Source organism: Pecten maximus, chromosome 7 (genome assembly GCF_902652985.1).
Source record: "Pecten maximus chromosome 7, xPecMax1.1, whole genome shotgun sequence".
In the NCBI taxonomy this organism is placed as follows: domain Eukaryota; kingdom Metazoa; phylum Mollusca; class Bivalvia; order Pectinida; family Pectinidae; genus Pecten; species Pecten maximus.
In genome coordinates, this window is record NC_047021.1 from 3,914,599 (window position 1) to 3,941,930 (window position 27,332).

Sequence of the window (27,332 nt, forward strand, 5' to 3'; positions counted from 1 at the left end):
AACTGAAATAGAGGTTTTAATCTAAAAGTGATCTTATCTGATGATTTAAAATGTATTTAAAATTAAAGTTCCATAAAGATATTTGAATTAGACATAGTTTATGGTGGTATTAGGCCGATAGATGCATGAATTGTGTACCATTACTTAAAGAATGCTGCTACCTTAGTCCTTGTATAACAGGACTAGGTGAAACACGTCACTGACAGGTTCAGTTCGTACAAGTCAATCCTACCATCACTCATACATACTATATTTCTGGTATATTAAGTAGTATTCGTAAGGAAATCATGTCAAGACAGAATTCGGATATTATAATGTTCCATAAATTCACTTAAAAAGTGAACCCAACAGAAAATGAATGGCCATGAGTAGAGTGAATTGTCCAATATCCCTCAAGTACTGCACAGTGATTCAGGCCCTAAAAACAAAAGATTTAATCTTAATGAAATTCATGTCAGTGATTACTGTGTGTCTCACAATTTGAGGTTTTTATCAATAGAACCAATGTTCCTGATGTAATACTCACCAAAACATTAGTACGCAAATAGGGCAATACCTACATCAATATTTATAGCCCAAAAACAAGGTCCAAATATCCTGACCTCCCTACCGTAAAGTGACCTATATCTTAACAAGAATAGTGATGTTCCCAAAACTTCTGTTAGCACTTTCCCCATCTAGTTGAAAGGAAAGAATTCATAAGCACATAGATCTATGATGGGACGCCATGCCCTGGACTTCTTCTGCACAAGAAAGCAGGATGCACTTTGCCATAGGAACCTCCTTGACCACTACAAACCATGGTCCTTACTTCCTCCTGGAGGGCTGAAGCCTTTTCTGGATCCCCTGGAGGAGGTAAAAGGCATTGATACTGAGTGGTGACACCACAAAAGTGGAATAACTGTCCCCTACTTGACCACAAACAATTAAGGCCCTAATATCTTCTGTGATTTCCCTCCACTCTAGGAGGAAAGCAGACATACAGAAGATCTTGCCCCGAGGAGGGTTATTGTCCTTTTTTATTTTGCAATGGAAGGGAGGCTGAGGAAAGGACTGCAAAGCTGAAGGTTTGGTCTTCCTCATTCTTAGGAATCAAACCAATCAAACCAAACAGCCAAAAATTGATGTTGGGATTTGTGGCAAACTATATGGGTCATCAGCTGGTTCCATAAAGTAAAAGAAGGAAGATCTGAGTCTTTTGCTTTCTCATCAAAATGAATGTTATATGATGCTAGGGAGGGCAGGGTATTTGAATATTTTGCTTTTAGGTTATAAATATGGCTTAAGCTAGATGTTGTAATTGCATGCTATATTTATGGCTATTATTTCTTAAATGAAAAACTAGGCTTAACAATTATTGGGCACAGCAAGTCAAATCTCAAGCTTAAAGATGTGTCAAGGTCATGCATAGATAAAACATGTAAAACTAAATTAAACGTTCTTACTACCCTTGGTAATCAGTATTCATTTCATTTCTGAACATTTGATAAAAATATAAACTTTGTATCAGAATGCAAAGGTCATTGGGTCAACGATTTTTTCAAATTGCTTAATTAGAGCCCCACATTGCAGTTATCCTATATATAGTAATCATGGTGTATGTCTCAAATTTCAGAGTGTCAAACTTTCTGAAATTTTACATGGTGTTCATCCACAGTGTGCTGATATATAAAAGGGCTTTACATATCAAGGTCTCTGTTACTATAGAAATAGAAAATATATGGTATAAGGTGTTACTATAGAAATGGAACATATACCCGGGGGTATGGTATAAGGTGTTACTATAGAAATGGAACATATACCCGGGGGTATGGTATAAGGTGTTACTATAGAAATGGAACATATACCCGGGAGTATGGTATAAGGTGTTACTATAGAAATGGAACATATACCCGGGGGTATGGTATAAGGCACTTACAGATGCCAAACTTTCTAAAATTTCACATGATGATACACTTTGAAATGTAGATGTACATCTTGAATTCAAATAAAGGTAACTGTTACTTAAAATAGCCACAGAGAGGGGCTACTATAGTTTATATAAGACACACTGTGACACAGATTTTTAGCACACTTTTTTTCGTTCTCATTAGACATTGGTCAGAATTATGGGTAGGGGCAAAACTTTACTGATATTATTATAGGAACTATTTAGAAATACATTGAAAAATACATAGAAGATAGTTACATGTTAAAGACTCAGGTGACTGGTAAGGCCCATACAACAAAAGGTTTCAGTAATTTTGTCACCTAAGGTATCATACATGTTCACAGTAAAGCTGATACCATATAGCTAAAAGTCTCCAGTAGATGACGTCATGTTGGTAGAATGTAGTACCCACAGCCTAGGTATGTACAGTGTTAGGGGTTAGCTAACAAATTACCAGCAGTATAAGTTACTTAATGACTGTAATCCCTAGCTAGCCATTATCCTTTTATAGGCTAAGATTAATCATCGGAACCTGGACATTGATTTTCTGGCAGGGCTTGTTTGTATGGCGGGTGTAAACACTAATTAATAACATTAACTTAGTAAGTCTATACCAACTTAATCTAAATAACGCACCAACTTAATCTAAAATTATGCACACATGCTACATCCTTAAGTAAGGGACAGTTATTTATGTCATTAAGTTACTATAGATACAGCCTGATTATTACTGGTAAAATCTTACCTGTAATCAGTCAGTCTAGTCAACCAGTTAGTCGGTCATCCAAATCACTATACTTTTAGTCTAGTCGACCAGCATGTTGATCATCCAAATCACTTTACTTTTAGCCTACTCGACCAGCATGTTGATCATCCAAATCACTATACTTTTAGTCTAGTCGACCAGCATGTTGATCATCCAAATCACTATACTTTTAGTCTAGTCGACCAGCATGTTGATCATCCAAATCACTATACTTTTAGTCTAGTCGACCAGCATGTTGATCATCCAAATCACTATACTTTTAGTCTAGTCGACCAGCATGTTGATCATCCAAATCACTATACTTTTAGTCTAGTCGACCAGCATGTTGATCATCCAAATCACTGTACTTTTAGTCTAGTCGACCAGCATGTTGATCATCCAAATCACTGTACTTTTAGTCTAGTCGACCAGCATGTTGATCATCCAAATCACTATACTTTTAGTCTAGTCGACCAGCATGTTGATCATCCAAATCACTATACTTTTAGCCTAGTCGACCAGCATGTTGATCATCCAAATCACTATACTTTTAGTCTAGTCGACCAGCATGTTGATCATCCAAATCACTATGCTTTAAGTCTAGTCGACCATGTAGTAAGTCGGTCGTTGGAATCACTATACTTTAAGTCTGGTCCACCATGTAGTAAGTCGGTCGTTGGAATCACTATACTCTAAGTCTAGTCGACCATGTAGTAAGTCGGTCGTTGGAATCACTATACTTTAAGTCTAGTCGACCATGTAGTAAGTCGGTCGTTGGAATCACTATACTTTTTAGAGCAGACCACACCAGAGATTCAGAGTCACTTATAAATCTCTTGACTTGAACACATCTATGGATTCAGAGCCACTAAATCTCTTAACATATTCACATCTATGGACTCAGATGTGACAGGGTCACTAAACTCTTAACATATTCACATCTATGGACTCAGATGAACTCAGTCACTTGATCTCTTTAAATGTACCCATCTATGGACTCAGATATGAAGGAGTACGTCACTTAGTCGCTTTATATGGACTCAGAGCCATAGACTCCCTTATATAGATTCAGAGTCAATAAATCTCTTGATACCTACACATCCACTAATTCAGATATACTCCATCTTGAGACATGTACACAATACCGATACATTCACAGTCACTAAATCTCTTGATATCTACACATCTTGAGACATGTACACAATACCGATACATTCACAGTCACTTAATCTCTTGACATGCATTAGTTAAAAAAAAATGCTGGAAATATTTATTTTTTATGAATTTTCACATATATTGCTTTTTATAGTTCATCAAAATTAACTTTTTTGAGACTGCTTTTAGAATTTGATATACAAAAAAATACATTTGTGTATCAGATGTATAAATTTGGCATTGAGAATGTATTTCCTGATCAGTTACTGAAATTGTAGTATAAGCATTTTGCTATGACTGCCATCGGCAAGCTTCGCAATGATTGATTGCAATTGTTGTGAGATATGTATTTGGTGCATTATAGCCAAATATGTTGTATTGACAATATAAATAATTGCATGGAGATCAGGGCCTGAAGTTATAGTGACCATTTTGATTTTGAATACATATTTGTATGTGGAGAACATGCTTGCACCTTCCTGACCCCTACCTGTACAAATGTGGTACTTCATTAATTGTCTTGGTAGTTTGAGGTTAGGACATTATATTTAGGAGTGACCTGGTTTCCTCTGATATTTGACCTAACAAGCCCTTACTCATTATCAAAGTCCACTTTGTTTTTATATGGAAATGTGATATGTTTAGCTATACAATGGCCTGCTACCAGTTTCTATGCTAACACCATAACAATGCCTTCTTAGGTGTCTCCCCGGTATTGTCAACGAAAGAGAAATCTGCCATGCAGGCATAATGAATAAATGAAGTATTGATGGAAACAAAATAATCAGAAAATTAACTTTTTAAATCTTGATTTAAGATAAGCTGTACTACTAACGTACAGTAAAATATCCATTTTTCTCAGACAGAAAATACACTGTCACGATTCCAGTCCTAAAATAATATTGCTTTTCTCTGGTTGAGCCGTCAACAATAGGTCAGTACTTTAGACATTTAAATGTGACACATAAAACTGTTTGTTTGTGAGATTTAAAATGGTATGTCTGTTAGGCTGACTTACCCTGTCAATGGGAGCCGGAAGTGGGTAATGATATGTGTGTTTTAATGATTATGACTGATGTATATTTTATATACCGATATATGTACTCAAGGCATAAAAATCATTGTACAAGATGACTTGAAAGAAGATCAGTTTTAATGGATTTCCTGTGTGTTATTGACTTTTATTGTCGCAAGATTTAAAAAAAAAATTGCCTGTTATAAGGAAAGTTTCAGTATATTTTCATACGGTATATCATATTGTGGGTTATTATGTAACAATCTTAGAGTAAATACATAAATGAGTATGAAAATTAGATTTGTTTTATTTGAACTGGAGATTGTTATCAAACATCTATACATATATATGAGATATGATATCAGGAATTAAAGCAGTAGGTTGATGGGTAGATAAGAAACAATGTACATACAGGTATAATTGGCAGATCAAAGACTGTAGAACAGGTATATGACCGACACAGGTAAATAAACATACAACTATAAGTGGACATGCTGACAGCCTTACCCAGGTGTAACAAACTGTTTTACCTGACCATTGATTCTCTACCTCGTTATCTGACCAGCTGAGATTCTGCGTGGTACATGGTTACAACAACAGTAAACAAACCCCCATAAAAGGCATGCCTGCCTGCCACCAGGCACAGTGTGCCCAACAATTACTTCACACAAGTTGACATTTACCTTTAAACGGAATACATGTTACTGGTGAAATATACGTGGAAGGGAAATCTACAACAGGTAAATACGTGTACAGGTAGATTGTGATGATTTTTAGGGATAGGTATAGAGGAGACGACGTGCTCAGCTATATGTAAGAAGTTATAGTTCCCACCTTTAGTTACACATATTGAGATTTACCAATACTGACATGTTATATATATGTTAGTACCAGTTGTATGGACCAAGTCTGTGTGACTGTATCTGTCATTATTCCTGGAGAATTCAATATTTGATGAGATATATGACAGAAGTAATAAGGTGATACCACTGTTTCACACCAGGGTCACTGTCTGTAAGGAAGGTAAGCTAAAATAATATCAACAGATAGAACATATTCTATAATGGAGAATATAATAACACTCTCTTTATAGTTAAGAATATAATGTCATTTGCTGTGTACTTAGGAAGCTATAATGACATTCTCTGTATGATAAGGAATTTAATTTCTGTATACAAGTTAAAATATAGAACTGTATTCTATTATTAGGAAAATAATGGATTCTCTGTATAAATGTTTAGAACTACATTCAATAAATAGGAATATAAATAAATTCTATTTATAGATAAGGTAAAGAGATAGAACTGTATTTTATAATCAGGAAATTGACTTACACTCTCTGCTGATATTATTCTGTAGATATAAGGTAACAAGATAGAACTATAATCTATATTTAGAAACTATTATGACATTCTCTATGTCTAATCTGAACTACTCACATAAAAACATGTAAAAATCAGGATCTTCATTACAATTGAATTCTACTCCAGATCGTGTTTCTCCCTGTCCATACCCTTTGATTCTACTCTAGGTTGTGTTTCTCCCTGTCCGTACCCTTTGATTCTACTCCAGGTTGTGTTTCTCCCTGTCCGTACCCTTTGATTCTACTCCAGATCGTGTTTCTCCCTGTCCGTACCCTTTGATTCTACTCCAGATCGTGTTTCTCCCTGTCCGTACCCTTTGATTCTACTCCAGATCGTGTTTCTCCCTGTCCATACCCTTTGATTCTACTCTAGGTTGTGTTTCTCCCTGTCCGTACCCTTTGATTCTACTCCAGGTTGTGTTTCTCCCTGTCCGTACCCTTTGACTAGGAATGATAATGCCATGAGTTCCATACAGTATCTAAGTTTGTATAGATTTAAAACAGGATATGAACTTATGTACGTCTTTTCTATTGATGTGTAATTTATTTTTCTGGACCCCTGGCAGATTTCAGTGTTTTCTAATTAGTTCCCTAATTGTGAAATTGGCCTGGGGACCATAGATTTCCTCTCCATCCATCTGTACATAGCACGAAAGTTTGTCAGTGCACCAGTGGCTTCATGAGATCATATTATCTCTGACAAGTTCAATTTTCAAGTTGTTGGGTCAAAGTCAAAATCACCATTCCAAATTTTAGAAAATCCTTGTCAGCACTCTTGTTGGGGATTGGGGGTAGTAGGGAATGTATTGCTTAAAATCCTTCTCCTCCAATGGTGTGCACTATCCACTATGCATAATAGCACATCATTAAAAAACTTTATTCATTTTATAACAATTGCTAAGGAAGTTACATAAGCTTGTCTGGGTGAGGGTTCTTAGCATGGAGGAAACTGGAGGACCCAGAGAAAGCCCACATGGTCGGGCAGGTGACCCTGTATAACCTTTTCACATCTGATCGGGGAGTTGAATTGTGGCCATCTATAGATAAAAGGGTACTTATATGTGTTACCACTGTGCCAACCAACCACCCTTCATTGAAACATTATTGAGGGAGGGCAATCATAATTCATATGAATGTGGATGTGGTTTGACCCTGGGGACATGCGCAAGACCCAAAAAGAGGAACTTAGCTAAAATTTTGGTTTAAAACACTACTCCTCCTTAATGCCTGTGTCAATTACAACCAAATTTGGCTGGAACATCATTTAAGGAGGGCAGTCATGTGCCTCTTGTTAGGAAATTGTTCTGTTATGTCATTGGAGTTAGGAGTCGGGCTCAAATATAAAGAAATCATGTTTGCTTCTTTATCATTGAAAGGCTCCAGCATTGATTTAGATTAGGCCTGTTGAGTACTGGTGAGGCTCTGTCGGAGTCCTAGTGCTTTAGCATCCTAACCTGGGTATCTTTGACCTAGGTGGCTAATTCAGCATCACAATGTATACCTCTTCATATTTAGTCAATAAAAAAAAAATTGTCTAAAATACATCTGATCTTCGTCATGAATATTTTAATACAAAAACCAGTATTTAAATAACCATTGAGGTAGGTCAAGTTAATGAAGCATATCGGTAAAGGTCGAGATTGTATACCACAGTTAAGGGCAAACAGTATTGTACATGTAATGTGTAAACATATAAAGTTGTTAATGAAGCATATTGGAAAAGGTCGAGATTGTATACCAGTCAAGGTCAAACAGTATTGTACATGTAATATGTAAACATATATAGTTGTTAATGAAGCATATTGGAAAAGGTCGAGATTGTATACCACAGTCAAGGTCAAACAGTATTGTACATGTGTAAACATATAAATAGAATGTTGTTAATGAAGCATAATTATGACTTAGAAATGCCAAATCAATATGAAATTACCGGTATTGAAACAGATTATATGATAATGTGTATCACATAATTGGCAAATATCAGCTATTTCATTAATATTTTAAGACATGTCATTAATAAACATTATTGTAACATCATAAATAATATAAATTAGCTATTCTGATAGAAAAATTAATTTGAATGTATTCGCTTATTAATATTTTCTTAGAGATATGAGTTATATGATAAGAACCTTATATACAATACTGTATCAATGTAATTTGGAATTTATTACACTGAATTGTTAAATGATTTAATATGTCACTCACCTAAAGGCATAATTGGGACATATCAAATTATTAGGGCCCTGCATCATAAGAGATGATGTGCCCTATAGAAATAAGGTTGTCTGTTCGTCCGGCCAGCCGTCTGTCCATCTGTCCATTTTTGATATTTATACAAAAACTTGATTCAATGCTGTTTGGTCAATTCCACACAGATTTACTTGTGCTGCATAGATTTCCATGACTAGCGGTCAAAGGTCAAGGGCAGTGTTACTACAAATAGAAAATCATTTTATGCACAACTTAATATTCTATTGCTTTCTCAAAGAAAGTGCCTGCTTGCGATAACTTTTAAAGCCCTGAAGTCAAAGGTCACCGTTACTATAAATAGAAAGTCAGTAACCTGAAGGCAAAGATCAAGGTTGCTGCTGCTATACATAGAAAATCACTTATTAATATTAAATTCACAATATTATGAGTTCTGTCGATCTTATTTCACTCAAATTTTTCCTAGTGCTTACTCCTAGAAAGTGCTTGCTTAGGATATTTTTCTCACTCTTTTTTTTAGTCAAATATATTTTCTTTTTGGAGCTTTCTCATTTTAGAAAGTTTAAGCATTTACTCAAGGACATGCAGCATGACAGCTAATTCAATAATGTTTATGTTATCACATTTTGATATGATTAGTGGCATGAGATTGGGAAAAGTCTGTAATGATACAGAATATCAGAGATGATCAATTTGATTTTAAATTGGATATGTCTTGCACTTCCTGGTTGCACACTTTGACTACACCAGGAGGTTAATGTTGGGTTGTAAATGGAATATTGGTGTATGGAGATAATTAGTTTTCCAAGAAAAAGGGCTGGTGGTTCAATTTGTAATTATTACAAAACATGCAAAATCACAGAGAACTTCTCCTTTTTATTGATTGTTAATTAGTATGATATTGATACAGTAAGGGACACTGTTGTAGGAGGGGCCATTAAGTTGGAATAGAAGCTGCCATAAACCAGTCTTATAGTGCTAGGTATAACCTACAGTTGTTGTATATATATTACACAATTAGTGTGATTATCAGGAGAGTGAGGTATTGAACAAGTCTGCAACAGTGAAATTTAAGACAGGATGCTATTGGAATTCTATAGTCCAGCCAGTCTGATCATTGATTATGGATTGTCCAGTACCTAACTCTCTGACCCGTGATTATAGATTGTCCAGTACCTAACTCTCTGACCCGTGATTATAGATTGTCCAGTACCTATCTCTCTGACCCCTGATTATTGATTGTCCAGTACCTATCTCTCTGACCCCTGACTATAGATTGTCCAGTACCTATCTCTCTGACCCCTGATTATGTATTGTCCAGTACCTATCTCTCTGACCCCTGATTATAGATTGTCCAGTACCTATCTCTCTGACCCCTGATTATTGATTGTCCAGTACCTATCTGTCTGACCCGTGATTATAGATTGTCCAGTACCTATCTCTCTGACCCGTGATTATAGATCGTCCAGTACCTATCTCTCTGACCCCTGATTATGTATTGTCCAGTACCTATCTCTCTGACCCCTGATTATAGATTGTCCAGTACCTATCTCTCTGACCCCTGATTATAGATTGTCCAGTACCTAACTCTCTGACCCCTGATTATAGATTGTCCAGTACCTAACTCTCTGACCCCTGATTATTGATTGTCCAGTACCTAACTCTCTGACCCCTGATTATAGATTGTCCAGTACCTATCTCTCTGACCCCTGATTATAGATTGTCCAGTACCTAACTCTCTGACCCCTGATTATAGATTGTCCAGTACCTATCTCTCTGACCCCTGATTATAGATTGTCGAGTACCTATCTCTCTGACCCCTGATTATAGATTGTCCAGTACCTATCTCTCTGACCCCTGATTATAGATTGTCCAGTACCTATCTCACTGACCCCTGATTATAGATTGTCCAGTACCTATCTCTCTGACCCGTGATTATGGATTGTCCAGTACCTATCTCTCTGACCCCTGATTATAGATTGTCGAGTACCGATCTCTCTGACCCGTGATTATAGATTGTCCAGTACCTAACTCTCTGACCCCTGATTATTGATTGTCCAGTACCTATCTCTCTGACCCCTGATTATGTAATGTCCAGTACCTATCTCTCTGACCCGTGATTATAGATTGTCCAGTACCTATCTCTCTGACCCCTGATTATAGATTGTCTAGTACCTATCTCTCTGACTCCTGATTATAGATTGTCCAGTACCTATCTCTCTGACCCCTTATTATAGATTGTCCAGTACCTATCTCTCTGACCCCTGATTATGTATTGTCCAGTACCTATCTCTCTGACCCGTGATTATAGATGGTCCAGTACCTATCTCTCTGACCCCTTATTATAGATTGTCCAGTACCTATCTCTCTGACCCCTGATTATGTATTGTCCAGTACCTAACTCTCTGACCCCTGATTATTGATTGTCCAGTACCTATCTCTCTGACCCCTGATTATGTATTGTCCAGTACCTATCTCTCTGACCCGTGATTATAGATTGTCCAGTACCTATCTCTCTGACCCCTGATTATAGATTGTCCAGTACCTATCTCTCTGACCCGTGATTATAGATTGTCCAGTACCTATCTCTCTGACCCATGATTATAGATTGTCCAGTACCTATCTCTCTGACTCCTGATTATAGATTGTCCTGTACCTATCTCTCTGACCCCTTATTATGGATTGTCCAGTACCTAACTCTCTGACCCCTGATTACAGATTGTCCACTACCTATCTCTCTGACCCCTGATTATAGATTGTCCAGTACCTATCTCTCTGACCCATGATTATAGATTGTCCAGTACCTATCTCTCTGACCCCTGATTATAGATTGTCCAGTACCTATCTCTCTGACCCCTGATTATTGATTGTCCAGTACCTATCTCTCTGACCCCTGATTATAGATTGTCCAGTACCTAACTCTCTGACCCCGGATTATAGATTGTCCAGTACCTATCTCTCTGACCCCTGATTATAGATTGTCCAGTACCTATCTCTCTGACCCCTGATTATAGATTGTCCAGTACCATCTCTCTGACCCCTGATTATGTATTGTCCAGTACCTATCTCTCTGACCCCTGATTATAGATTGTCCAGTACCTATCTCTCTGACCCATGATTATAGATTGTCCAGTACCTATCTCTCTGACTCCTGATTATAGATTGTCCTGTACCTATCTCTCTGACCCCTTATTATGGATTGTCCAGTACCTAACTCTCTGACCCCTGATTATAGATTGTCCAGTACCTATCTCTCTGACCCCTGATTATGTATTGTCCAGTACCTATCTCTCTGACCCGTGATTATAGATGGTCCAGTACCTATCTCTCTGACCCCTTATTATAGATTGTCCAGTACCTATCTCTCTGACCCCTGATTATGTATTGTCCAGTACCTAACTCTCTGACCCCTGATTATTGATTGTCCAGTACCTATCTCTCTGACCCCTGATTATGTATTGTCCAGTACCTATCTCTCTGACCCGTGATTATAGATTGTCCAGTACCTATCTCTCTGACCCCTGATTATAGATTGTCCAGTACCTATCTCTCTGACTCCTGATTATAGATTGTCCTGTACCTATCTCTCTGACCCCTTATTATAGATTGTCCAGTACCTATCTCTCTGACCCCTGATTATAGATTGTCCAGTACCTAACTCTCTGACTCCTGATTATAGATTGTCCAGTACCTATCTCTCTGACCCCTTATTATGGATTGTCCAGTACCTAACTCTCTGACCCCTGATTATAGATTGTCCAGTACCTAACTCTCTGACCCCTGATTATAGATTGTCCAGTACCTATCTCTCTGACCCCGGATTATAGATTGTCCAGTACCTATCTCTCTGACCCCTGATTATAGATTGTCCAGTACCTATCTCTCTGACCCCGGATTATGTATTGTCCAGTACCTATCTCTCTGACCCCTGATTATTGATTGTCCAGTACCTATCTCTCTGACCCCTGACTATAGATTGTCCAGTACCTAACTCTCTGACCCCTGATTACAGATTGTCCACTACCTATCTCTCTGACCCCTGATTATAGATTGTCCACTACCTATCTCTCTGACCCATGATTATAGATTGTCCAGTACCTATCTCTCTGACCCCTGATTATAGATTGTCCAGTACCTATCTCTCTGACCCCTGATTATTGATTGTCCAGTACCTATCTCTCTGACCCCTGATTATAGATTGTCCAGTACCTAACTCTCTGACCCCGGATTATAGATTGTCCAGTACCTATCTCTCTGACCCCTGATTATAGATTGTCCAGTACCTATCTCTCTGACCCCTGATTATAGATTGTCCAGTACCATCTCTCTGACCCCTGATTATGTATTGTCCAGTACCTATCTCTCTGACCCCTGATTATAGATTGTCCAGTACCATCTCTCTGACCCCTGATTATAGATTGTCCAGTACCTAACTCTCTGACTCCTGATTATAGATTGTCCAGTACCATCTCTCTGACCCCTGATTATAGATTGTCCAGTACCATCTCTCTGACCCCTGATTATGTATTGTCCAGTACCATCTCTCTGACCCCTGATTATTGATTGTCCAGTACCTATCTCTCTGACCCCTGATTATAGATTGTCCAGTACCTATCTCTCTGACCCCTGATTATAGATTGTCCAGTACCATCTCTCTGACCCCTGATTATAGATTGTCCAGTACCTATCTCTCTGACCCCTGATTATGGATTGTCCAGTACCTATCTCTCTGACCCCTGATTATAGATTGTCCAGTACCTATCTCTCTGACCCCTGATTATAGATTGTCCAGTACCTATCTCTCTGACCCCTGATTATTGATTGTCCAGTACCGATCTCTCTGACCCCTGATTATTGATTGTCCAGTACCGATCTCTCTGACCCCTGATTATGGATTGTCCAGTACCTATCTCTCTGACCGTTGATTATAGATTGTCCAGTACCTATCTCTCTGACCCCTGATTATGTATTGTCCAGTACCTATCTCTCTGACCCCTGATTATAGATTGTCCAGTACCTATCTCTCTGACCCCTGATTATAGATTGTCCAGTACCTATCTCTCTGACCCCTGATTATGTATTGTCCAGTACCTATCTCTCTGACCCCTGATTATAGATTGTCCAGTACCTATCTCTCTGACCCCTGATTATGTATTGTCCAGTACCTATCTCTCTGACCCCTGATTATAGATTGTCCAGTACCTATCTCTCTGACCCCTGATTATAGATTGTCCAGTACCTAACTCTCTGACCCCTGATTATGGATTGTCCAGTACCTATCTCTCTGACCCCTGATTATAGATTGTCCAGTACCTAACTCTCTGACCCCTGATTATAGATTGTCCAGTACCTAACTCTCTGACCCCTGATTATGTATTGTCCAGTACCTATCTCTCTGACCCCTGATTATAGATTGTCCAGTACCTATCTCTCTGACCCCTGATTATAGATTGTCCAGTACCTATCTCTCTGACCCCTGATTATAGATTGTCCAGTACCTATCTCTCTGACCCCTGATTATTGATTGTCCAGTACCTATCTCTCTGACCCCTGATTATAGATTGTCCAGTACCTAACTCTCTGACCCCTGATTATGGATTGTCCAGTACCTAACTCTCTGACCCCTGATTATTGATTGTCCAGTACCTATCTCTCTGACCCCTGATTATAGATTGTCCAGTACCTAACTCTCTGACCCCTGATTATGGATTGTCCAGTACCTATCTCTCTGACCCCTGATTATAGATTGTCCAGTACCTATCTCTCTGACCCCTGATTATTGATTGTCCAGTACCTATCTCTCTGACCCCTGATTATAGATTGTCCAGTACCTATCTCTCTGACCCCGGATTATAGATTGTCCAGTACCGATCTCTCTGACCCCTGATTATGGATTGTCCAGTACCTATCTCTCTGACCCCTGATTATAGATTGTCCAGTACCTAACTCTCTGACTCCTGATTATAGATTGTCCAGTACCATCTCTCTGACCCCTGATTATAGATTGTCCAGTACCATCTCTCTGACCCCTGATTATGTATTGTCCAGTACCATCTCTCTGACCCCTGATTATTGATTGTCCAGTACCTATCTCTCTGACCCCTGATTATAGATTGTCCAGTACCTATCTCTCTGACCCCTGATTATAGATTGTCCAGTACCATCTCTCTGACCCCTGATTATAGATTGTCCAGTACCTATCTCTCTGACCCCTGATTATGGATTGTCCAGTACCTATCTCTCTGACCCCTGATTATAGATTGTCCAGTACCTATCTCTCTGACCCCTGATTATAGATTGTCCAGTACCTATCTCTCTGACCCCTGATTATTGATTGTCCAGTACCGATCTCTCTGACCCCTGATTATTGATTGTCCAGTACCGATCTCTCTGACCCCTGATTATGGATTGTCCAGTACCTATCTCTGACCGTTGATTATAGATTGTCCAGTACCTATCTCTCTGACCCCTGATTATGTATTGTCCAGTACCTATCTCTCTGACCCCTGATTATAGATTGTCCAGTACCTATCTCTCTGACCCCTGATTATAGATTGTCCAGTACCTATCTCTCTGACCCCTGATTATGTATTGTCCAGTACCTATCTCTCTGACCCCTGATTATAGATTGTCCAGTACCTATCTCTCTGACCCCTGATTATGTATTGTCCAGTACCTATCTCTCTGACCCCTGATTATAGATTGTCCAGTACCTATCTCTCTGACCCCTGATTATAGATTGTCCAGTACCTAACTCTCTGACCCCTGATTATGGATTGTCCAGTACCTATCTCTCTGACCCCTGATTATAGATTGTCCAGTACCTAACTCTCTGACCCCTGATTATAGATTGTCCAGTACCTAACTCTCTGACCCCTGATTATGGATTGTCCAGTACCTATCTCTCTGACCCCTGATTATAGATTGTCCAGTACCTATCTCTCTGACCCCTGATTATAGATTGTCCAGTACCTATCTCTCTGACCCCTGATTATAGATTGTCCAGTACCTATCTCTCTGACCCCTGATTATTGATTGTCCAGTACCTATCTCTCTGACCCCTGATTATAGATTGTCCAGTACCTAACTCTCTGACCCCTGATTATGGATTGTCCAGTACCTAACTCTCTGACCCCTGATTATTGATTGTCCAGTACCTATCTCTCTGACCCCTGATTATAGATTGTCCAGTACCTAACTCTCTGACCCCTGATTATGGATTGTCCAGTACCTATCTCTCTGACCCCTGATTATAGATTGTCCAGTACCTATCTCTCTGACCCCTGATTATAGATTGTCCAGTACCTAACTCTCTGACCCCTGATTATAGATTGTCCACTACCTATCTCTCTGACCCCTGATTATAGATTGTCCAGTACCTAACTCTCTGACCCCTGATTATAGATTGTCCACTACCTATCTCTCTGACCCCGGATTATGTATTGTCCAGTACCATCTCTCTGACCCCTGATTATAGATTGTCCAGTACCATCTCTCTGACCCCTGATTATAGATTGTCCAGTACCTATCTCTCTGACCCCTGATTATTGATTGTCCAGTACCTATCTCTCTGACCCCTGATTATAGATTGTCCAGTACCTATCTCTCTGACCCCTGATTATAGATTGTCCAGAACCATCTCCCTGACCCCTGATATTTAATATGTATTGTCCAGTACCTATCTCTCTGACCCCTGATTATAGATTGTCCAGTACCTATCTCTCTGACCCCTTATTATAGATTGTCCAGTACCTATCTCTCTGACCCCTGATTATAGATTGTCCAGTACCTAACTCTCTGACCCCTGATTATGTATTGTCCAGTACCTATCTCTCTGACCCCTGATTATAGATTGTCCAGTACCTAACTCTCTGACCCCTGATTATGGATTGTCCAGTACCTATCTCTCTGACCCATGATTATGTATTGTCCAGTACCTATCTCTCTGACCCCTGATTATAGATTGTCCAGTACCTAACTCTCTGACCCCTGATTATGTATTGTCCAGTACCTATCTCTCTGACCCCTGATTATAGATTGTCCAGTACCTATCTCTCTGACCCATGATTATGTATTGTCCAGTACCTATCTCTCTGACCCCTGATTATAGATTGTCCAGTACCTAACTCTCTGACCCCTGATTATGGATTGTCCAGTACCTATCTCTCTGACCCCTGATTATTGATTGTCCAGTACCTATCTCTCTGACCCCTGATTATAGATTGTCCAGAACCATCTCCCTGACCCCTGATTATTGATTGTCCAGTACCTATCTCTCTGACCCCTGATTATAGATTGTCCAGTACCTAACTCTCTGACCCCTGATTATGGATTGTCCAGTACCTATCTCTCTGACCCCTGATTATAGATTGTCCAGTACCTATCTCTCTGACCCCTGATTATTGATTGTCCAGTACCTATCTCTCTGACCCCTGATTATAGATTGTCCAGTACCTATCTCTCTGACCCCTGATTATAGATTGTCCAGAACCATCTCCCTGACCCCTGATATTTAATATGTATTGTCCAGTACCTATCTCTCTGACCCCTGATTATAGATTGTCCAGTACCTATCTCTCTGACCCCTTATTATAGATTGTCCAGTACCTATCTCTCTGACCCCTGATTATAGATTGTCCAGTACCTAACTCTCTGACCCCTGATTATGTATTGTCCAGTACCTATCTCTCTGACCCCTGATTATAGATTGTCCAGTACCTAACTCTCTGACCCCTGATTATGGATTGTCCAGTACCTATCTCTCTGACCCATGATTATGTATTGTCCAGTACCTATCTCTCTGACCCCTGATTATAGATTGTCCAGTACCTAACTCTCTGACCCCTGATTATGTATTGTCCAGTACCTATCTCTCTGACCCCTGATTATAGATTGTCCAGTACCTATCTCTCTGACCCATGATTATGTATTGTCCAGTACCTATCTCTCTGACCCCTGATTATAGATTGTCCAGTACCTAACTCTCTGACCCCTGATTATGGATTGTCCAGTACCTATCTCTCTGACCCCTGATTATTGATTGTCCAGTACCTATCTCTCTGACCCCTGATTATAGATTGTCCAGAACCATCTCCCTGACCCCTGATTATTGATTGTCCAGTACCTATCTCTCTGACCCCTGATTATAGATTGTCCAGTACCTAACTCTCTGACCCCTGATTATGGATTGTCCAGTACCTATCTCTCTGACCCCTGATTATAGATTGTCCAGTACCTATCTCTCTGACCCCTGATTATAGATTGTCCAGTACATATCTCTCTGACCCCTGATTATAGATTGTCCAGTACCTAACTCTCTGACCCCTGATTATGGATTGTCCAGTACCTATCTCTCTGACCCCTGATTATAGATTGTCCAGTACCTAACTCTCTGACCCCTGATTATAGATTGTCCAGTACCTAACTCTCTGACCCCTGATTATGGATTGTCCAGTACCTATCTCTCTGACCCCTGATTATAGATTGTCCAGTACCTATCTCTCTGACCCCTGATTATAGATTGTCCAGTACCTATCTCTCTGACCCCTGATTATTGATTGTCCAGTACCTATCTCTCTGACCCCTGATTATAGATTGTCCAGTACCTAACTCTCTGACCCCTGATTATGGATTGTCCAGTACCTAACTCTCTGACCCCTGATTATTGATTGTCCAGTACCTATCTCTCTGACCCCTGATTATAGATTGTCCAGTACCTAACTCTCTGACCCCTGATTATGGATTGTCCAGTACCTATCTCTCTGACCCCTGATTATGGATTGTCCAGTACCTATCTCTCTGACCCCTGATTATAGATTTCCAGTACCTATCTCTCTGACCCCTGATTATTGATTGTCCAGTACCTATCTCTCTGACCCCTGATTATAGATTGTCCAGTACCTATCTCTCTGACCCCTGATTATAGATTGTCCAGAACCATTTCCCTGACCCCTGATATTTAATATGTATTGTCCAGTACCTATCTCTCTGACCCCTGATTATAGATTGTCCAGTACCTATCTCTCTGACCCCTGATTATAGATTGTCCAGTACCTATCTCTCTGACCCCTGATTATAGATTGTCCAGTACCTATCTCTCTGACCCCTGATTATTGATTGTCCAGTACCTATCTCTCTGACCCCTGATTATAGATTGTCCTGTACCTATCTCTCTGACCCCTGATTATAGATTGTCCAGAACCATCTCCCTGACCCCTGATATTTAATATGTATTGTCCAGTACCTATCTCTCTGACCCCTGATTATGGATTGTCCAATACCTATCTCTCTGACCCCTGATTATAGATTGTCCAGTACCTATCTCTCTGACCCCTGATTATGGATTGTCCAGTACCTAACTCTCTGACCCCTGATTATTGATTGTCCAGTACCTGTCTCTCTGACCCCTGATTTATTGATTGTCCAGTACCTATCTCTCTGACCCCTGATTATTGATTGTCCAGTACCTATCTCTCTGACCCCTGATTATAGATTGTCCAGTACCTATCTCTCTGACCCCTGATTATTGATTGTCCAGTACCTAACTCTCTGACCCCTGATTATTGATTGTCCAGTACCTATCTCTCTGACCCCTGATTATAGATTGTCCAGTACCTATCTCTCTGACCCCTGATTATTGATTGTCCAGTACCTATCTCTCTGACCCCTGATTATTGATTGTCCAGTACCTATCTCTCTGACCCCTGATTATTGATTGTCCAGTACCTAACTCTCTGACCCCTGATTATAGATTGTCCAATACCTATCTCTCTGACCCCTGATTATGGATTGTCCAATACCTATCTCTCTGACCCCTGATTATAGATTGTCCAGTACCTATCTCTCTGACCCCTGATTATGGATTGTCCAGTACCTATCTCTCTGACCCCTGATTATAGATTGTCCAATACCTATCTCTCTGACCCGTGATTATGGATTGTCCAGTACCGATCTCTCTGACCCCTGATTTTTGTTTCCCTATTCTATGTTATTACCAGGTAATTATCTTAAAACATTACACTTTATCTGTATAGATTAGTAATACACATTGTCTGAGGTGAATGGTCTAGCATACAATAGCTGTCTTTATTGATTTAACCAGGTAACTAGTAGGCCTGGTATTCTCCTTTGTTACATCTATTTATTTGCTATATTTGGTACATGCAGTTCTGTTAATCAAACAACTTTTATCAAGGAAAAGGCTGTATACTGGTGTTGGTGTTCAATACAATGTTTGGTTTTTGTGTATAAACCATACAAAAAACGCTCTGATTTTCATTTGCAAGCTATTGAGCTCTTCATCATTAGACAGATGACTATCACCTAGATTCTATTGAGCTCGTCATCATTAGACAGGGGCCTATCACCTCGATTCTATTGAGCTCGTCATCATTAAACAGGGGCCTATCACCTCGATTCTATTGAGCTCGTCATCATTAAACAGGGGCCTATCACCTCGATTCTATTGAGCTCGTCACCATTAAACAGGTGACTATCACCTTGATTCTATTGAGCTTGTCATCATTAGACAGGTGACTATCACCTTGATTCTATTGAGCTCGTCATCATTAGACAGGTGACTATCACCTTGATTCTATTGAGCTTGTCATCATTGGACAGTGACTATTACCTTGATTCTATTGAGCTCCTCATCATTAGACAGGTGACTTAAAAAATCGTCGATTCTATTAAGCTCCTCATCATTAAACAGGAACTATCACATCGATTCTATTGAGCTCGTCATCATTAGACAGGGACCTATCACCTCGATTCTATTGAGCTCGTCATCATTAAACAGGGGCCTATCACCTCGATTCTATTGAGCTCGTCATCATTAGACAGGGGCCTATCACCTCGATTCTATTGAGCTCGTCATCATTAGACAGGGGCCTATCACCTCGATTCTATTGAGCTCGTCATCATTAGACAGGGACCTATCACCTCGATTCTATTGAGCTCGTCATCATTAAACAGGGACCTATCACCTCGATTCTATTGAGCTCGTCATCATAAGACAGGAACTATCACATTGATTCTATTGAGCTCGTCATCATTAGACAGGGGCCTATCACCTCGATTCTATTGAGCTCGTCATCATTAAACAGGGGCCTATCACCTCGATTCTATTGAGCTCGTCATCATTAGACAGGTGACTATCACCTCAATTGTATTGAGCTTGTCATCATTAGACAGGTGACTAATCGTCGATTCTATTGAGCTCCTCATCATTAAACAGGAACTATCACATTGATTCTATTGAGCTCGTCATCATTAGACAGGGGCCTATCACCTCGATTCTATTGAGCTTGTCATCATTAGACAGGGCCTATCACCTCGATTCTATTGAGCTCATCATCATAAGACAGGGGCCTATCGCCTCAATTCTATTGAGCTCGTCATCATAAGATGGTGGATTGTCACTTTGTCCACAGACTATTCTTCACTGTCTTGCATGCCATCCAGAATGGTCTTGTTATTCAGGCAGGTTTCTGATGGATGTCTAAGTTTGAAAATGATTGAATTCTGAAGCCATAATTATATAATATTGATTACAAATAACAATACAAGTTTAAACTTGTATGATGTAAAATATCTATTGAACTTACAATGATGTGCATGTGGTCTTAAGCAAATGATAGATCTAAACAAGTGATTGAGTCTTTGTATTGACATGGGCTAGGCTAACAATGTATTTTGGTGTTATTAGTCCCTTACTGGTGAAACAATGGAGACTATATAGCTTTCCTCCCCCTCTGTCTGTCTGTTTGTCAGTCTGTCAGCCTGTCAACTCAGTTTTCCACACTTTTATCAGCCATGCCTCAAGGTATGTTGGTGATAGTTGGTATGTAACTTCAGTATAAGTAGCTACAGACCAAGTTTGAGTTTCAGGGGTTTTGGGTCAAGGTCACTGTTACTATTTTTAGCGGGGCTGGTAGGGGATATTTATTGCTTTAGCAATACTCTCAGAATGCTTATTTATAAACATTTATATTATCAAATGTTTACAAAACTAAATGTGAAAGAGATGTTATCATTAAATGGTTCATACAAAATTGGTATTAATCTAAAATTGATTTTCATTTTTTTTCAGAAAATAAAGCAGAGCCCTGTGTATTGACTGAGGGAGAGGAAGTTGTAAAAGGCGATTCACAATCAGATGACAGGGGAGAGACTGTAGATCTTGAAACCATAGCAACAGGGGGAGACAACCCAGTCGAAACCATGAATACAGAGGCAGCAATGAATGATAAAGAGGGTCAGCAGACCTCTGAACAGGAAACGTCACAGGATGTTCCAACAGGAGACGAACCACAACAGGAAACAACGGGGGAGAAGTCTGAAGATAAAGGAGAGGAGAAAACAGATGTGAGTGATGAAAAGGAAGGAGAGTCTAAACAGGAAAATGAAACAAAACCTGAAGAAGAGAAAGGTGAAGAAGAGAAGTCAGCATCAGAAGCTACTCCTGAAGTTTTAGGGACAGAGAACGCTTCTCAGAATGAGGAGGCAAGCAAGCAGGAGGAAAAGCAGAATGAAGGAAAAGGTGAAGAGGAACAATTGACAGAAGAGGGTAAACAGGAAGAACAAAACAAAGAACAGGAGGAGGAGAAACGACAACAACAGGAATCTTTGTTAATGAATCAGAATGCTGAGAAGGAAGCATTCCAACAGCTCATGGACCAGAATGTGAATCTAGAGGCAGAATTTAACAAAATGAAAAATCAGTTTGATGAGATTAAGGGGAAATATGTGGCAATGGAATCAAAAGTATCTGAAGTCTCTAACGAAAACGAGGAAAAGAAGTCACACATCAGTAAACTGGAGGAGGAGATAAAGAAACTGAAGAGCCAGATACATGACGGAGGGAGTGAAGACAGTGAACAGAAGATCAAGGACCTACAACAGCAGCTATTGAGGCTGGCAAAAGAGGACGAAGAAAAGGATAAAGAGATCAGTACACTCAAAAAGGAACTTGATAAAAAGGATGTTAAGCTGTCAGAATATGGGAATGGGGGTACACAAAACCAACCCTCTAAATCATGTACCATTCTGTAAAAATAATGTGACAAGATTAGAAATACAGCAGCTCACAGAACCAGTCCTCAGTACTATGTGTACGTAGGGGACATCACAGCAGTATATTGGGGTAGAACATCTGTGAGAGATGTACTGGTACATAGGGGACATCACAGCAGTATATTGGGGTAGAACATCTGTGAGAGATGTACTGGTACATAGAGGACATCACAGCAGTATATTGGGGTAGAACATCTGTGAGAGATATACTGGTACGTAGGGGACATCACAGCAGTATGTTGGGGTAGAACATCTGTGAGAGATGTGCTGAGGGATTCAGGTATAGCCTGATAAAATGTGCCGTCCAGTTGAAGCTGTCATTCTGTCCATAAACAGTCTAGGTCAGAATTGGTGCCTGACCTTCATCTGTATTATCCTGGTTGGTTAACTACAAGTGTGAATTTGAATTTAGTTCAAATGTGAACATGCAAGGTACCAATATTAAATTTCTTGACCGATATATAAGATCTCTGACATGGATATTGAATGGTGATAATGTAGATATTATTAGCATCATGTTTAGTTACGACTACATGAATGGTTACATCGAACAGTTTACATATACAATACATGTGAGATTGTTAGACAAGTTTTGTTGCTGAATCCAGGGTACAGGTCTGAATCCAGGTCATAGGTTTAAATAGTGGGCATGGGTCATGATCCTTGTCATGGGTCTGAATCCAGGGTATGAGTCTGAATCCTTGTCAAGGGTCTGAATCTGGGGTATGGGTCTGAAAAGTGATCGATCTGTATCCTTCGCATGGGTTTGAGTCCAGGGGATGGGTCTGTATCCTGGTCATGGGTCTGAATCCTGGTCATGGGTCTGAATCCAGGGTACAGGTCTGAATCCTGGTCATGGGTCATAATCCTTGTCATGAGTCTGAATCCTGGTCATGAGTCTGAATCCTGGTCATGGGTCTGAATCCAGGGTACAGGTCTGAATCCAGGTCATAGGTTTAAATAGTGGGCATGGGTCATAATCCTTGTCATGGGTCTGAATCTGGGGTATGGGTCTGAATCCTGGTCATGGGTCTGAATCCTTGTCAAGGGTCTGAATCTGGGGTATGGGTCTGAAAAGTGATCGATCTGTATCCTTCGCATGGGTTTGAGTCCAGGGGATGGGTCTGTATCCTAGGGATGGGTCTGTATCCTGGGGGTGGATCTGTATCCTGGGGATGGGTCTGTATCCTGGGGGTGGGTTTGTATCCTGGGGGTGGGTCTGTATCCTTGGGGTGGATCTGTATCCTGCGGGTGGATCTGTATCCTGTGGATGGGTCTGTATCCTGGGGATGGGTCTGTATCCTTGGGGTGGATCTGTATCCTGGGGGTGAGTCTGTATCCTTGGGATGGGTCATATCCTGGAGGTGGATCTGTATCCTGGGGATGGGTCATATCCTGGGGATGGGTCTGTATCCTGGGGATGGTCTGTATCCTGGGGATGGGTCTGTATCCAGTGGATGGGTCTGTATCCTGGGGATCGGTCTGTATCCTGGGGATGTGTCTACAAAGTTTTTGCTGCTACATTTACTGGTATGCTAGCCTGGATTCTCTGTCATTCCTTTCCAGAGTACATAATGTAGTACCAAAGTATGTTAACATACCATATTTATCCTATAATAAGCTCACCCCTCTACTTTCATTTAAAGTTGATGGTTTGGCCCCCTGGACTTATTACAGAATAAATATGGTACCACTATCAAAATCAATTATTGTCAATTTTTAACTAATATAAAAATGTTGAAAGTTAGAAATCAAAATGAAGGTGCTATGTTCACATTGAAATTGTCTGCTTAATTAAATAATTGATGTTTGGTTGATACCTTGTTAAAAGTCCCACAGCATTTATGGACATTGAAATACAAAGAATGGAGGGTTTTTGTACAGAAAATAGCATTTTGTGATTATCTCCGTGTTTTGTGATGTCGGATGTAGTTAGATAGTGTTAACACCTCACAGTTGATACTTCATTAGTTCAAACTAATCCAGGATTGTTTTTACTGTAGTTTAATGATTATAGCCTATACGGACAAAATGGATATAAATATCTGACAGGGCCGTTTCCCATTACACCGTTCTTAACACTTAGGTGTTTCTGTGATAGTAACATAAAGTTTTAGTTATAGTTTATATCATATGTATTCCATACCTGATGTAAACTTTCTACTCTGTATCAATTGATTTAAACAGAATTTTTATTTGAAATGTTACTGAGCTTACTTACTTATATCTTTGTGTTACAATGTATATCAGTGTCAAATCCTGATATGATGTATGTTATTTATAGGAAAATGTATTTATTTACAACTTGTTGTAACTTATAATCCGTCCATGTATGTTTATGTGATAGAGAAATATAGACCTGCCCTAGATTTGTTAGTATGAGCTATTCAGTCCAAGTCTAGGAAATTTCTAGATTTCATTTGGTGAGCAACTAGCTTACAAACCACATTTGAAATTACATGTTATTTTTAAAAAAAATTTTTTTTAACTTGTCAATCTTTTTAGATACATTTATTTTTGCAAATGTATAGTTGGTAAAATTCTCCATTCTGTTTTACTGATGTGATTACTGGTAAATGACTGCTGTAGACGATAACAACAGATGGAACATTCTTGTTTGAAAATATATCAGAAGTAATCAGCATGCCAGGCGTCAATCTCGTTTTATACTTTAAAATATAACATCTAAGATATAATGAAAATTTGGCATACAACCTCTAAAATACATTGACAATACGGAAAGCACAGCGTATAATAATACCACTTCCTCTGTAAATTTATCGTCTTGTTACCTGTAGTCATGGAGTATTTATTGAAATATCAAAACAAATGAAATATTTGACAAGTGTTTTATTTGTTGATTGTTAATTGTTAAATTATAATTAAGACTTTGAAATGTTTGTTTACTTCATTAGAAGGGAAAGTGCTGATTGGTTTACATTGCAAGGTAGATAACTCTTCATTCCAAATATGACCTCACTGTGTATATTGTTGAACTGTGGTCAGAAGACCGTGCATCCTTACTACATACCTGGTAATTGAATCAAGTTATTTAATCCATTTACACCAGATCAAGTCCCAACAAGTTAAATTAGCTGAGTTCAGCTTTTTAGCCTTGTTATTTTACTTAATTAGGCAACTAAATCCGTCCATTTGTTTCTGTAATTTGTGATACAATCTAGTTTCCTTTTTTTAGTAGCTGATCTTAATAAACCGCAAACCTTATTATAATCTCTGGGTATATCGAGTACACTGTTATATCGAGTACACTGGCTCCTCAGCCATTATCGTGTACTCATTAGCCATATCTGAGGGTACATCATGTCCCATCAGCCATATCTGAGGGTCCATCATGTCCCATCAGCCATATCTGTTGGTACATCATGTCCCATCAGCCATATCTGTTGGTACATCATGTCCCATCAGCCATATCTGTGGGTACATCATGTCCCATCAGCCATATCTGAGGGTACATCATGTCCCATCAGCCATATCTGAGGGTACATCATGTCCCATCAGCCATATCTGTGGGTACATCATGTCCCATCAGCCATATCTGAGGGTACATCATGTCCCATCAGCCATATCTGAGGGTACATCATGTCCCATCAGCCTTATCTGAGGGTCCATCATGTCCCATCAGCCATATTTGTGGGTCCATCATGTCCCATCAGCCATATCTGTGGGTCCATCATGTCCCATCAGCCATATCTGAGGGTACATTATGTCCTATCAGCCATATCTGTGATACATTTCCTTTCTAAGTCAATTTACAACTCTTACTTTAGTTTATTCTTCTTTTGTGTTACTTTTATTTTTGATTTTGTAGTAGTTAGTTTATTTATCAACAACAGTAAATCCCATTCATCTCAGTGTTATTATACTGACACAGATTTACAGTAAATCCCATTCATCTCAGTGTTATTGTACTGACACAGATTAACAGTAGATCCCATCTATCTCAGTGTTATTGTACTGACACAGATTTACAGTAGATCGTCTTTAGTGGGAAGGTTTGTGTTGGGGATTTAATTTCAAACAAACATTACATATTCTCTCATTAATAGATTTATATTTGTTTTCATTATTTCTTCTATGTCTACAGCATATATGGGAACACATGATCATGGAAATATGAAGGAAAAACTAGTAAAACCCAAGCCTCTGTTATCAATGGATATCACATCAAAATTTGAAGAAAAAAATCATTTCTTTTAATTTATTTCAATTAAGCAATTATTTGATAAGTTCAGCATTTGCAATTTTACAGATTGAAAATAAATCAAAACTGCCCAAATGATTTTTCATTGCCCTAAATATAATGGCTGTAGGACACAACAGTTCTTTAGAATAGTTTTAATGAAAATTGATGAAAACTTATACCAATATTATCATTGTTGAATAGAAAGATAGAAGCTATCAATTGAAAAAAATAAAGTTTCAAGTTAAAATAAAGGCAGATTGGATATCACTGTGAAATGTTTTGAGAAATTGAATTTCTGTGATAATTATGATTGGTTATAATAAATCCTATTTTTATTTTTTATTTTATTTATTTTATTTCATTTTATTTATTCATTTTCGACAATATAAAGTATCACCTTCCCCATCATTTTTTGTATTGTTGTAGTTTATGTAACAACTTTACCAGCTTCATGTACCACACATAATATGGACATGACCTGATTGACAAATAAAATCTTTTCAAGCCAAAATTATGAGGATGACTTTCAGAAAGAATAAAATCAGTTATAAATCTTTGTTTTGTTTGTTGTAATAAGTGAGATAACTGTGTTACATACCTACTATGATCCTAGGTAATAACAACAGTGCTCATCTG

General features: G+C 39.0%; 1 protein-coding gene across 6 annotated transcripts in view; it reads left to right on the forward strand.

Moving 5' to 3' along the window:
* The window catches only part of LOC117331375 (cilia- and flagella-associated protein 251-like), a 42,080-nt gene extending 14,828 nt beyond the window's left edge, over positions 1-27,252 (forward strand). For 4 of the 6 annotated variants that reach the window (XM_033890071.1, XM_033890074.1, XM_033890072.1 and 1 more), the window contains exon 3: positions 21,510-27,252. In XM_033890071.1, coding sequence (XP_033745962.1) covers positions 21,510-22,471 — 962 coding nt within the window. In that variant the 3' untranslated portion in view covers positions 22,472-27,252. The remainder of the gene's footprint in view (positions 1-21,509) is intronic. The other 2 variants (XR_004533516.1, XR_004533517.1) reach the window with 2 other exon arrangements.
* The last annotated feature ends 80 nt before the right edge of the window (positions 27,253-27,332 follow it).